This window comes from Etheostoma cragini, chromosome 3 (genome assembly GCF_013103735.1).
Source record: "Etheostoma cragini isolate CJK2018 chromosome 3, CSU_Ecrag_1.0, whole genome shotgun sequence".
Taxonomy (NCBI): Eukaryota; Metazoa; Chordata; class Actinopteri; order Perciformes; family Percidae; genus Etheostoma; species Etheostoma cragini.
Genome location: NC_048409.1, coordinates 7233376 through 7247355, shown reverse-complemented (window position 1 = coordinate 7247355; position 13980 = coordinate 7233376). Strand labels below are relative to the sequence as shown.

The following is a 13980-nucleotide window of genomic DNA, read 5'->3' as shown; positions in this document are numbered from 1 at the left end:
AATATGAGTCGGAAGTTTGTATTCATGTTTGTATGTTGTTATCGAAAAAATAAATAAAAATAAAGTTCAAAAAAAAAATGTGCAATGACATGTGATAACATACTTTCAAGATAAGATAAGATAATTTGTTTATTAGTCCCCAATGGGGAAATTACTGCACTACACTCTGTGTACACACTTTTTGTTAGTACTCACACACAGGCCTGAAATACACACACATGCTCAGGACCTATACATGCACTATACATGGAGAGATGTCAGAGTGAGTGGGCTGCCAGCTGAACCAGCGCCCTGAGCGTTCGGGGGGGTACGGTGCCTTGCTCAAGAGCACCTGGCAGTGCCCAGGAGGTGAACTAGCATCTCTCCAGCCACCAATCCACGCTCCCAACTTTTTGTGTCCATACGGGGATTTGAACCAGTGACCCTCCGGTTCCCAACCCAACTCCCTATGGACTGAGTTACTGCCACCCCAAACATTATATGTTTAATATATTAAACATTATATGTTTAATATATTATGAATTGCCATCTGTGTTTTCCTTCAAATTTTTCCGCTGTAAATGTTTTGCATTACAGTGCTCATATTATGCTCATTTTTATGTTCATAATTGTATGGTTGTACCAGGAAAAAGTTTAGATGATTTCATTTTCAAAAAACACCATATTTTTGTTGTACTGCACATTGCTGCAGATCTTGTTTTCAACCCGTGTGTTTAGGTCTCTGTTTTAGCTACAGAGTTTATTGGGAGTTGCTAGCTAGCTAGGTAAGATTACATCAGCTAGATAACTCTTTCTCCAACTTTGGTCAGTCCAAGGCGGGATTAGCTGGGACACTTCATCTAAGCGAGAGGCACTTGTAGAATCCCTGCAGAACAGGGAAATGGAAGTTGTTCTTTTTGAGATTATGGTAAACTAGTGTGTGTTGTAGCAGTGTTTTGCCATTGAGACCAAGCTAGCCTGCTAGCGCTAGCCACCTCACCTCAACAAGTGACGTAGAAAACCCTGCAGATTTTGAACCCCCTTTACCCGGAGACTAAAGGCAGAGGACATTCAGAAACCTGCTTCTCACTCAAAATAGCATGGCTAGGTTTTTCCCAAGTTTGTATGTGTATACAAGTACCAGAAACACAAAATAACACCCCAAATCCCAGAAGGTTTTTTTTTCTTCATAATATGGGCACTTTAAAGTGTATCAGATTTAAGGAAATTAAGTTTTTAACGCTCAACATTTCCCACGTGGAGGACACTCAGACCCCCAACTTTAGTATGTCTATTCTGGTCCATATATTTAAATAGTACAGTATACCCGCTTAAATATGTTCGACTACACCACTGCACACATACATACGGCCGTATGTTCAGCAAGGAAGTTTGACGTCTGCAAACACTGGCTGCCAAGGTACGCTCCATGGTACGGCTCGACCACAGGTCCGTTGTAGCCGCTCAAATCCAAACTAAGTCCAAAAAATGGAAGCTCCTCCGTTTTACTTTCGGAAGAAAATGACCAATTAATTTCTCCCATAAAGAGTTCATGCCTTGGGCTAACCTGCTACCACGTGACTCTTAAACACATATCATTTTGAGTGATAGAATTCCAAAAAAAGTCAAAGGTACAAGACTGTATACATTATTGAGCGAAGGAAGCTAGACTGACTGACAGCTGCACCCAGCACCTCATCGTGCCTTCTGCAGTTTCACTAAGGTGCAAGCCCCCCGCCGATAACTATTTGAAGTAAACTTCATTTTGGTGGAGAGAACCATCTGGAAGGAGAGTTGTTTTTGCTAGTCATCCACTCCCGTTCCGCCATCTTGTCCCCAAACAGCACTTTTTTAAAATAATACAGTTCATTGGAAATAAATAAAAACAAGGTTCACATCCGGGAAGTAAATATAACCTATGCATATCCTTTTCAAACTAAACAAGGAGTCAAAGGCTGCAGGACCCACCTACATCAGGGCCTTTTAACAAACCTTTGGTTAATATAGTGAAGAAATGTAAGCATGGATTTCTTTTCCTTTGAAAAGAAAGAAATTCTCTATCTATCTCTCTATCACATGAGTCTCTGTGAGTTAGAGAGAGAGGAAAAAGAGAGAGCAAAAGATGATGTATAGTGAGTTAAAAGTGAACAATAAAACAACAAGCTAGAGTTTCTCAAGACATGGTGGCTTTATCTGTTGTCAATATCGCCGGTAAAATGAATGGCGTTACCCCAAAAAACATTGGCCTAAAACATACAACATATGTTGCAGCCATAGACTGTATAAAAAGATTGCAGCACAGTGTTTATATTTCAGCTTAATGTGAGAGTCTTTACTGAGTTTTGCTGTCATTTACAAAACATTGCTTTCTCTCATTTCCGTTGATCCGTTCCAGAGACAGTTCAGGAAGCTCTTTTGTCAATAAAGTAAAATATAAATAAAACAGTTTGACGATGCCAGTGCAGCCCATCTAGCAGCTGAGCAGAGAGTGCAACTCGGCAGTCCGCTAACTTGTTGCTTTCTCTAATATAATATAAAAGCTGCTCTGTTTTAGGCTTTGAAACGTGCATGCAGGCTGAAATTCAACCGTGCCGTTCAACCGCAGCATTGAGATAATGCGGAAACCATTCCAGCCCTGTTTTCAGGGCTCAGTCTTGACTGCTGAGGAGACAGGACATATAGCCACTTGTACTAAACACTCTTTCCAAGGGCATACAGGAGGTACTTCCCGGCCACGTTTGAAAGCATTGACATTTCTGACACGTGTCTTTACCAAGCCAGTGGGCAGAAGAGACAAATACAGTTTCATTTCTGAGTTTTTGGGGGATTAATGACATTGATGGCACATCCTGAAGCTATTCACCTGTTCTTCTTTCAGTTGGTGATTTTCTGTAACAACCCAGGCAGGCTCATCACTTTCTTTCTGACTTCTGTGAGGAATGTGTGGCTGGTTTCTCTGATGCCAGGACATCATGGAGAGGATTGAGGAGCTGGTTTACTTTCTCTAGGACAGTAGTATCGCTGTCTTTAGGCATGAGATGCAAGGTGCTTCTGTCTCTTGCTCCTACCCCACAGACTGTCTGCTTCTTTTGAATTTAAAGTTTTGACCAAAACAAGGAAAACAAATGCCTTCGCAAATTATATCATACGCTCATTGCATATTGGTCATTGCGGAACTATTGGCATGAAGCTTAGTGGTTTGCAGCATAAGAGAGATCACGTTAACAGATATACCGTCAATACTAACCTCACATTTATTTACCAACAAACACACCGCCCTTTCTCTCCCCCCCCCCCTCTCTCTCCACCCTGGCACATTCTCTAACTTGTGGCTGGAACAATCATGCAGCATATGTCAAGACAACAAGCTTGTTCGAATGCCCAACACATTATACGTTCACGTACCATACGTTCATTCCCTTAGATTGTTTGGTTGTATTTTTTTAAACCAATCACATAGTCTTCTGGAGGAGAATGATGGCTGAAATAGGCAGCCCATGGCGGGCTTCATCCTAACAGTCTACATCCAGTAAGTCAGACAACCCTCAGTTTTTTTAAAGGTCTGCACATGATGCCTGCCAAATAAAGGTTGGTTAAAGGTTGGAGCTTTGGCCTTAAAAACTGTTGGGGATACTGTTGAGCCAACTTGAAAACAAGACCCACAAAACCTTTTAACCTGTTCTGATTACATGAGTTTTATAAGTTTTCAAGCACCTTTAGCCCCTGAAAAATGTGATTAATTTAAGAGAATTATAGTAATTCCTTAAGATACAATAGGGTCATTGCTCTGGCCCTTATAAAACAGGTCAAGGCATTGTAGATGGCCGTAGTTGTGTAAGGAACTGTGTGGTAATGAGTGTTCCTCTGTGTGCATGACAGTAATGCCTACTCTGCTCAAGCCCAGACGGCAGAAGAGAAACCCTGTGCTTTAAGCCTGCCTCTGGCATTCCTGTGCTCCCACATAGAAGAGCCAAGTTAGTCTATGGGTGCTTTGTGTTCCCAGGACTGGAATGTTGGCTGGAGAGGAAGCCCTCCCTCTGGCTGAATCAGTCCATGATGCAAATTAAGGGCTAATTGTGATCACTGTGTAAAGATAGTCACTACAAAAAGTCCCTTCATAAGCTTAAGGGGTGTGATGCTGACATGTGCCTGCCAAAGTGTATTTTTTGACAACACAGGCCATGTTGTGATGTTTGCACAGTGAGAAAGAGTCGTCATTTTTTTGGAAACTGTCACCATATCCTGATAGTACTACATGAGACAGATCATCTGTAAACATGTTATTCCTCTGCCTCCTCCTGGTGATGACATCAACAAACTAACCAATCAGAGCCGAGGAGTCTGAAACACCGTCAAAGCACTGCTCCTGAACTCTGATCAAACTGACTGAGATTTCAAAAACACATTTTAGTAAACTGTTTAGCTGTCAAATGAGAATTTTGTACCAGGTCGGTCGGCAGAGCTAGTTTTGAATCAATTGTTTCCCACTTTACACTTGGAAAGATTAACTAAACAGCAGCTCAACACTAAACAATAGAGCTGCTTTACAGCAACAGACACATTGCACAGGTGCACTGTGTTTAAGCTTACATGTGGGGAAATAAAGACTTACACTCCCCTTCTACTAAGTGAAATCAAACAAACCATAAATAAAGTGTGAGAGAGATTGTGATGGCTCGGTGGAGCTCCAACAGGAAAATCCTGGCCGCTGGAATCATCCTGCACATGTCGGCGAAATACTTTTTTTCTATCTTCATAACAGTCGAAGCATATGACCAAAGTAACCACTGTGGGTCAAAAGAATGTGCTGTGACCTTGAGCTAACTGAGAGAAATCTCCGGCAACTGCAGCACCCTGGTTACACTGGTGCGGTCTTCCGTAGATAGCATGTATTCCTTGAAACACCAGGGGGCGTGCAAACACAATAATCTGTGACTAAGCAAGAAGTAGTACAGAAGAAGAGTGCGGAAGTAAAGTAAGTAAAGGAAACAAGGCTGCCTGGAAACAGAAGTAAACAGATTCATGATAAACACAGACGTTCCACCAAATATTACTATCAGTCACTCTAATTATTAACCTGATTGTTGTTTGTCTTCAAATTCTAAATTTTTGTCCGCCTCAAACACTATTAACAAAAATCTTTTCATGAGGCAAGTTTTTTATGTTGACACTCACTCCACAAAAAAGGCGTTTTCTTCTTCTTTCAAAATAATTTTTATCTGTTTGAATCCCTGTGATCTGTAAATTAAGAATCACACGATGACGTTTCTAGATCTTTCTTCCCAGCCGACCACGTTGAACTGAAAGCGCAGCGCCCACCGAGTTATATGTATATTTCTAGAGGCCTACGACCACACGACTTTTAGAGCCTTTGCGCTGGAAACGTCAGCCGTGGTGACGTCATTTTAGGGCTCACACACCTTGTACCGGGAACACAGCAGTGACCAAAAACAAAGCTTGTGGCACAAATAACTTATTATTAATAATTAACGCATGTGCGTTAATGAAGTCTGACAAATTAGTGTTGGTAAAAGGAATTCATGTCAAATTGTTCTCACGTTAACATTATCAGCCCTATTATTCACACACAGCGGTCATCGTTCACAGGGTAGCAGACTGGGTAGCAGACATTTGCCGTAAATCTGGGATTTTTCGTATTTGGCCAATGACAGTGTTGCCAGGCTAATTGTTAACAGAGCTACACGAACAGAGGTCCTCGTGGCTGGAATGAAACAATGGCTTAGTCTCAGTCCAGGGTCGGTAGGCCTTATACTTCAGTATGTGTACAAACACACACACACACACACACACACACACACACACACATACACATACACATACACACACACAGTTGCTGAAAGCTTCTATAAATACTGGTCCTATCAGACATAAGCCATGGCTCATCCAGTTGGTGATAACCGCTGTCTGACTGGCTGCTAGAATCTGTCCCAGTGGCATGCAGTTGAGGACTCTCCTACATTCTAGAGCAGGGAGGATGAAGTAATTTACACACCGGGGGCATGGTGAATTAATGGCACACATGAAAACTATTCATACAACAGTTGTTTTAATTAAGGGTTTGAATATTGGCAGCTCAGCTCAGCTCAGCTCCAGCGACTCCAGTATATAACCAATACACTAATAATAATAGGGGTAGCGTTCCACCATTTTAAATAAATAAGGGGTGTTTGAGCTAAACCATAAGCCAAAAAATAAAAACTCCATAAGTTGCATTTTTTTTGAGTTTTTTTGTCTGGAGCTTGTTATAGAGGGTAATTTCATTAATCTTTTTCAAGGTGTGTGTAAGTGACTGATATGAACAACAATCTTTGAAACTGGTTCAGTATTAAGCGTGAATGCAGTAACCGGCAGCCACAGACCTGGCTGCTATGTAACCCTATAGGGCAAATGTTCAGCATCTGTTTAGTCCACTAAAAGGCTCAGATTATCATTCTAAGTGTGACAACATTATGGAAAGGGTCGTTTTAGAGATATACCTTTTTATAAAACCTCCTTTAAGACAGAAACACCTCAGGTCAGCGCTAAACCCACCAGACTCCATTTAAAAAAGCAATACTTTTAGCATGTACAAAGCCAACATTTGTAGTAGTTTCAATGGTTGGAAAAGTGGCAAGATGAACCGAAACAGTTTTTCATATTTTTTTGTTTCTGTCGACTTTGAATGGAGTATGTTTTACTATGCTAAAAATAGTTTTATTTGTCTGGTGGGTTAAGCAAACGTTAATTTGCGGATGTTTAAAAAAAAGAAGAAAAAAAAAGGATCTTACTCTTTTAACAGAAATGTTGACGTCTTCAAACACTTTGTCTTTCAACTTTTTATTAAGCAAAAAATGGTTTGTAGGCAATGTGTTTATTCTTCAAAATCGGGTAATAACAAAAGGTCTAATTTTCTTCTATTCAAGTGGATCCCTGGTAATTCTATCCACTCATAATTATTACGGAAAAAAAAGAAAAATGACAGAGCTGCTGCTTTTCATTAGAGCAGCTTGTTAATTGATAGGTTCCTGGATAGAGATAAAGTGATAATAGGGATAAAAATAATAATTCATGTAGGTTCTTGAAGGGATCAGGTCCTGGGTTTTGAAAACAATTCCTAGGGTCTCAAAAACAATACCTAGCCCAGTCTATCAGAGTACAGCTCAAGGATTTTGTAACAGGGACAGAACATGAAATCATCCTCACTGTATGCTGTGTTGGCTGTCAGCATGCTCTCGGCCCAGCTGGACCTAACGTCGCGGGGGGGTGTTGTGCTTTGTAGGTACGACACTGGTAAAGATGGCTTCATCGACCTGATGGAGCTGAAGCTGATGATGGAGAAGTTGGGCGCTCCACAAACCCACTTGGGCCTCAAGAACATGATCAAAGAGGTTGACGAAGACTTTGATGGCAAGCTGAGCTTCCGAGAGGTGAGAGAGACTTCAGTGTGTCTGTCACTTCCAGTATTGTAGGACAGCTGTGTGAACAGGGGGGGGGGCTCTTGCTACTTTAAGTTCACCTGATACAACACCGGCCCTTTTGCTGCTTGTCATCCCCCATCTCTCTCCCCCTTTCCTGTCTATCCACTATCACTAGTAAAATAAGGACAGAATCCTTTTGTAGTTTTTATATTTATGGTCAAGGAGGGGCCAATTTTTCTTTTTTACAAAAAAAGTCATTGCAACTATTTCCCGTGTCCAAAGGATTTGGGACATTTCTGACACCATCAGATAACTGAGATGGAATAGTTGTGTAGGCTTTTTTTATTATTATTTAATCATTTAATAATGAGACTCCATGTGGTATTTAAATCATAATGGGATTTTTCAATTTGTCAAAACCCAGGTGTTGTCATAGACTGTTGGCATGATACTGTATCAGAACCGAAAAATGGGGAGGAAAAACACAGATTTGGAGCAAAACTAGACCATACTTGAACTTCAGTGATCTTCTTCCCCTACGGTGGCTTAGCCTATAGCAACAAAAGCAGTCACTCAAGAAAAATCTTAATGCAATCATTCTGCCAGATGTTGTGATTACGATTCAATGTAATATTTTCAGAGCATCCCCATTTTTATGTATGGCCTCAGGATTATGTCATATCTCGCGAGTGCAATAAAACGTGCTCAAGAGCAAATTATATAATTTCACACACACAGATATTACTCTTCGCACACCAATTCAACAATAAAGACTTGTACTGGCAGCTGTGAACGTGAAACAAAATAGGAATAGAATGGCACCTGTGTGCATATAAAGCTAAGTAGCACACATAGCAGTTCAATACTATATGCTGTGTAACTGATTAAACATGATGGAGGCTTATTACATGAAACACCATCAAAACTGCTCAATATTCTTATACAAAGATAAGAACATAGATATGAATTGCCAGCAATAAGTTTTTTTTTGTTAATGAGCATGGAACATTAAACAGTAAAACACATTTTTCACAAAAGTTAAAGTTATAATAATAAAAAACATTTTTTGAAATAAAATAAAAAAGATAACTACTTCCTGTGAACTGAAATGTCTGAACTGTTCATCAAACATTCAACTAAATATTTTTTTAATTGTCTTTATAATTACCTACCCCTAATTGCATTCTTTCAAATCGCGATTTTGATTTGAAAACATTGAATGTTTCAGCCTGCTGCAGTCATAGACCAGAACGGGGTTGGGGAATCGTGCTTTGTCAGCAGGGAATGAGGATTATGTGTGGAGAGGGCCAAAGGAGGTGACAGAAAATTTGTCCTATGAACACAGACTTTTAAGACTGGTTTTCTGAACGTAATGTAACTTGATGCAGTTCCTGCTGATCTTCCGGAGAGCAGCAGCTGGAGAGCTGCAGGAGGAGAGTGGTCTGATGGCTCTGGCCAGGCTGTCTGAGATCAACGTCTCTACTGAGGGAGTGATGGGGGCCAAAGACTTCTTTGAAGCCAAGGTACTCAGTGTTTCTAATTCATGTTGTCTTGTACTTGTTCTGACACCTTTTAGAGCTTTTAGAGCAAAACTAGTTTTGTCTCAACTTCCTCAGGGGCATGTTCAACATAAGGACTAGAATTTTGGGCCAAATATATATATTTTTTTACTTGGTCATGAAAGTCCTGAAAGGGAAGATGAAAATGAAATTGTTTTGGCCAAAACCCAAGTTTTCCTGCCGCAAACTTTGATCCTGCCTGCATATCAATCTAGGTTCACTTTACATAGTTGTATAGTAGTATTAGTTGTGTGCCAAGCCAAAAAGACAGGAAACTGTTTTCAAACTGCAATTAAACGACACTCAAAGCAGAATTTGGCAGATTTGCCAACTTTGAGACTCAGAGTTCCCCTCAGAACCAGAGAGTTTTTATATCATATTCAGGCTGCGACACAGGTTGTTGTGAGTCGGCTGTGTGGAAGCATCCTTTTAAATTGTAATGAAAAAAATAGTTTTGCTTGATTTGGTAAAATTCTATGATGGCTATGAACGTTTTTGTTGACATTAAAAGGGCTTTTTGTGGACCAACTTGTATGTGATAAGGCTATGTAATTCGAAATTAAGCATATCAATAATCTCTACATGTGTGGCCCTTGAGTTGTGGTTTTTTTCAGGGTGGCCCTTAGTGAAGTTGAGTTAGACACCCTCGGTGTAGACTTTGGTCATGAGTATGTTTGGCCACGGCACGAAGATGCGAGTGGTGGCGGGCTTGATGCAGAAACAGCAGACACTGCCTCTGGACCATTGAAAAGCACATGAGGACAGATTTGAACCAGTTTGGCTAAGAAAAAGAGCTAACCATCACTCACACCTCTGTGGGCTAACTGTGAATAAAATGCACCATTAAGCATCGTCTGGAAAATTCTTAAAATGAAATGATTAGTGTTTCCCGAGAAAAGTTGTTTAGCCTTGTACAATAAACAAGTATTTGTCAGTCCAGGCAGGGTTAAACTGACAGTTTTCATTGTCATTTTTACGTTTCAGTGTTGAGAAAGATATTAGGCTATTATAACCTGCTACTGGCACAGCACGCTCTGCACTATATTCCTACTCTAAGTAGGTCCAATTTTACTGGATTGACATTACAAAAGTCTCTTGTTAGCATCTTGTATGCTATTTGTCGCAAAGTGACGCATGCTCAAACCTGCACTCGACTTACATCGGCCAGAGAAAGCGCCCTATATTAAGTCAGCGCTAAAAGCCAACTGGAGATTTGAAAACATGACTGAGTTTCCTGCCCTGTAGGTAAAAACGGGGGGGGGGGGATTTAGGCCACCAGCCTTGCAATACACTGGGGGAAACCCTGGATTATTTTACTTTTTCAACCCCTGCCCCAATGGAGCAACAGGCTAATTGTACGTGCAAAAAAGTCACACCCACAAAGTATTAGGCTGACTGACTTGGAGTGCTGGAGATGCTTTGCAGAAGCAACGGTGCAAAACACAACACTAGAGATATTTAAAGTTATTATGAGGAGTGAAAAAATATTCTGGGTTCATTATAAAACCGTGGCAGGACGCCGCAGTCTTGGTAATGAATGGGGAAACACTGGATTTGAGTTGATGGGAATCAACACCGTCATTTTGTGTGTTACCAGATGCAGGCTCTGTCTGTGGGCAGCAAATTTGAAGCTGAGATTCTAGAAGAAAAAGAAGAACGCAAGAGACAGGAAGGGGAGAAAAGACAGAGACAAGCGGCCTTCAAGCAGCTGCAGTCGGCCTTCTGCTCCTGACCCTCCACAGATACCAACCCTGACAGGCAGACGTCTCAGCCCACTGAGTCAGCACTTCTCATTCCACTTCAACTTTAATCAAAGGCATTGCTCAGAATTTGGGACATCATAAAAAACTAGAAAGAGGCATTGAAGTAACTACTTTCTAAAATACCTGAAAATACCTTTGAACACTTAATAGGCAAGGTTTTATTCATTCTAGACTTTCTGCACCTGTTCAACAGGAAACAAGCAACCAAACACACATAAAATATTGAGTAATCTCTCCAAGTTCCTGGAAATATCAGATTTATTGTGCTTTTCTGTGGAACTGCACTTTGTCTCCCTCTGTACAAGAACTGGAAGTTTTCACCTCAAGGGAATTTAACTTGTTAAGACAAAGGCAGGACTGTTACAACAGGTAATATTAAATGGGCGTCTTTACAACCTGCAATGAAATAGAAATAGTATAGTAATAGATAATAGAATGAATAAATATCTGTAGCATAATATTTTTAATTATAGTCAGTATTAACATAAAATATAGTGTGAAATATTGGCTACTGACTTTGACTCCATGTACTGATCCAACACTAAACAGGCTGTGCTCTGATGGCTTCCATCTATAGTATAGAGTATGCCACTTCTGATAAGGATTTGATTCACATAAGGGGCACTCCCTGGTTTGGATATTCTGCCACAAATCCCCACGTGACCACTAAAACTCAACTGTGAAGTGTCAAGTTTAAAAATCAGGGAGGTTATCTTCAAAGGACTTCAACATTTTAGGAAATAGGCTAAATTGATCAAACAACTGATACCAAGTTCATGTTTGTGTGTTCGGTACACATATGTAGTCAGGATGTGGTTAGCCTAGCTTAGCATAAACACCAGAGGCAGAGGGAAAAAGCTAACTTGGCTAAAAACTGTACAACAACACCTCTAACACAGGGTTTACCCCAGTGGCTGGCGTTGCCTGCTTCCCCTCTGCAGCTATGTTAACCAACGGTGCTGGTTACATGGGACATCCCACGCCACGCAGCTTCATAAATGCCTTGCCATCTACAGCATTATGGCGTCTGGTCTATTTTTGCCACAAGCCCCTAGCAAATCTTGCAAGAAAACACACTAATGATCTATTCTAAATGATATAGAAGATATATGATAGATGATATAAATCTTTGCAATTTCTTAGTTTCATGAAATGAACAAGATGTAACATGTTAATCAGTGAGTGTTAGAGGTTTTGTTTGGTGCATGTTTTTCCTTTGGACAGAGCCAGGCTAGCTGTTTTCCACCAGCTTCCAGTCTTTAAGCTAAGCTACGCTAACAAAACTCTGACTCCAGCTCACTTCATCTCATTCCCAGAAGGTAAGCAAATAGATCTATTCTCCGAAAGTCTTTAATAATTCCTTTAAATGTTTATTCTATGTCTAAACCAAGGTGAATAACGGCAGACTGAAGACTTTAAGCACACATTAAGATTGAAGCATGCTTACATGTTGTACCAGGGTTTCTCAACCCTCACTTGGCTTGTGATTCTATTTTTAGGATCTAAATTCTCATGGCCTCTGCAACTGCACAGGTAAAACATTGTCAAGTGAATTTAAGTATGGTGTATTTCTCTTGTTTTTCATAGCATGCAAAGCATGCAGTGCAAGTGTCTTATTTAGGCTAGATATTGCAACACATTTTAAATCATCAGTTTAGCTTCTTTACCATGTAAAACAGATCAGAATTAGAAATCTCCTGGACTTTTGTATGCATAACATACATACGGTTCTCCATCAGTCTGCTTGAGTCTGTGATGATCCACAACACCAAATGAATTTGTTTCAATAATTTCTTTAAAACACACGCTTTGATGGCTTACACACTAACATAAGAAAGTAGTTTAATTTATAGCTTCGCAGAGCGCATGTAGCAAGAGGTACTCCAGGGATTTAGTATTGCACTTTCATTAAGTTATCAAACTGAAAAAGACAGATTTAAAAGTCTTGTCAATCTCCCAAAACACGGTCTCCTACAATCCCCATAATGCAATCCTTGATGTGATCCTTGATTGGACATTGGCATCCCCCTACTGGGAGCATGGGGAGCATGGCCCCAAAACAAAAAAAATAAACCTAACACCACCTGTAAAGCTTAAACACACATTTGTATTTTGCTCTTTGTGTGCAGATATGACAGTGTTAAACACACATTGTGTTCCTTTTGTGGGAGTGACTCCACCAACTGTGGGGTGCAACCACGCAGTGGGTGGGTTTTTTCTTGACATTATTGTTCAATGTTACTAAAGAAGGGAAATATATCACAAATATACAACACATCTTTATTCTGCTAAACCTAAATAATCCATGTAAAGAAGGCAAATACGTGTCCAGAACCTGCTTTGACCTCTATCTGACTGCTGCCTGTGTCAAGATTTGGAAACCTTGGGACAGGAGTGCATTTGGGGCAGCAGGCAGGTGCTGCATACAAGCTCCTTTCCAAACTCTTCAACACAAGTGTTAGAGAACTTTGGTGTCATTTGAATTTTGGAACCTACAAATTGAGTCACGGGCCTGAAAAAGCTGAACCGCTGACCTAAGCAGTGCTTAAAGTGCAGTTTATTTATGTGGCCCTCTTTTTTAACTCTAGTAATGTATTTAAGTTTTAGCATGTTCGAGTTGTCATATAACAAAACTACTATGCGTATCACATCCCTTCTTTTGTATTTGTTGTGAAAATTGACAATGTATTTTTTCATAGATAAAATAGTATATATTGTTATTTGTTTTAGCAGATACTTAACATGAAAAAAGTCAGTGAAATATATTTTTGAGCACTTGTAAAGATATTGTGATGTTATAATTCCCTGTCAAATGGAAGTTTAATTTGATTGCAATAAAGTATAAATAATAAGAAATACTGAGTCCATCTCATTACTCATAAAGGAGGCTATTGGGAAATTCTCCACTATTCATAATGTAGATAGTGATGTAATGTTTACACAGTTGCTAAAATCCATTCTCCAAACCCATTATCCTGTTCAGGGTCACTGGGGGCTGGGCTGGGCTTTCCCAGCATACATTAGGCATTAGTCAGAGTACCACTTCACCACAGGGCTAACTTCCATCCCATTCACCTGAGCTGAAACCCCCAGCTCTTTCCTGCACAGAGCCAACGGGTCTATAGACAACCACATGTGGGATGGAGATAATTCTACAGTATTTCATGAATAAGTATCTTCTTAAAAAAAAGAAATGAAGCAAGTAATTGACTAATGATGTAATAAATCCATACTTATAAGGACACAATTGTTAAGTGTGTC

The 13980-nt window shown here is 40.1% G+C and overlaps 1 protein-coding gene across 1 annotated transcript in view; it reads left to right on the top strand.

The window, feature by feature from the left end:
• efhd1 (EF-hand domain family, member D1) overlaps positions 1 to 12061 on the top strand; it is a 16533-nt gene extending 4472 nt beyond the window's left edge. Inside the window, exons 2-4 of the mRNA XM_034867035.1 lie at positions 7259 to 7406; positions 8786 to 8920; positions 10554 to 12061. Coding sequence (XP_034722926.1) covers positions 7259 to 7406; positions 8786 to 8920; positions 10554 to 10688 — 418 coding nt within the window. The 3' untranslated portion in view covers positions 10689 to 12061. The remainder of the gene's footprint in view (positions 1 to 7258; positions 7407 to 8785; positions 8921 to 10553) is intronic.
• The last annotated feature ends 1919 nt before the right edge of the window (positions 12062 to 13980 follow it).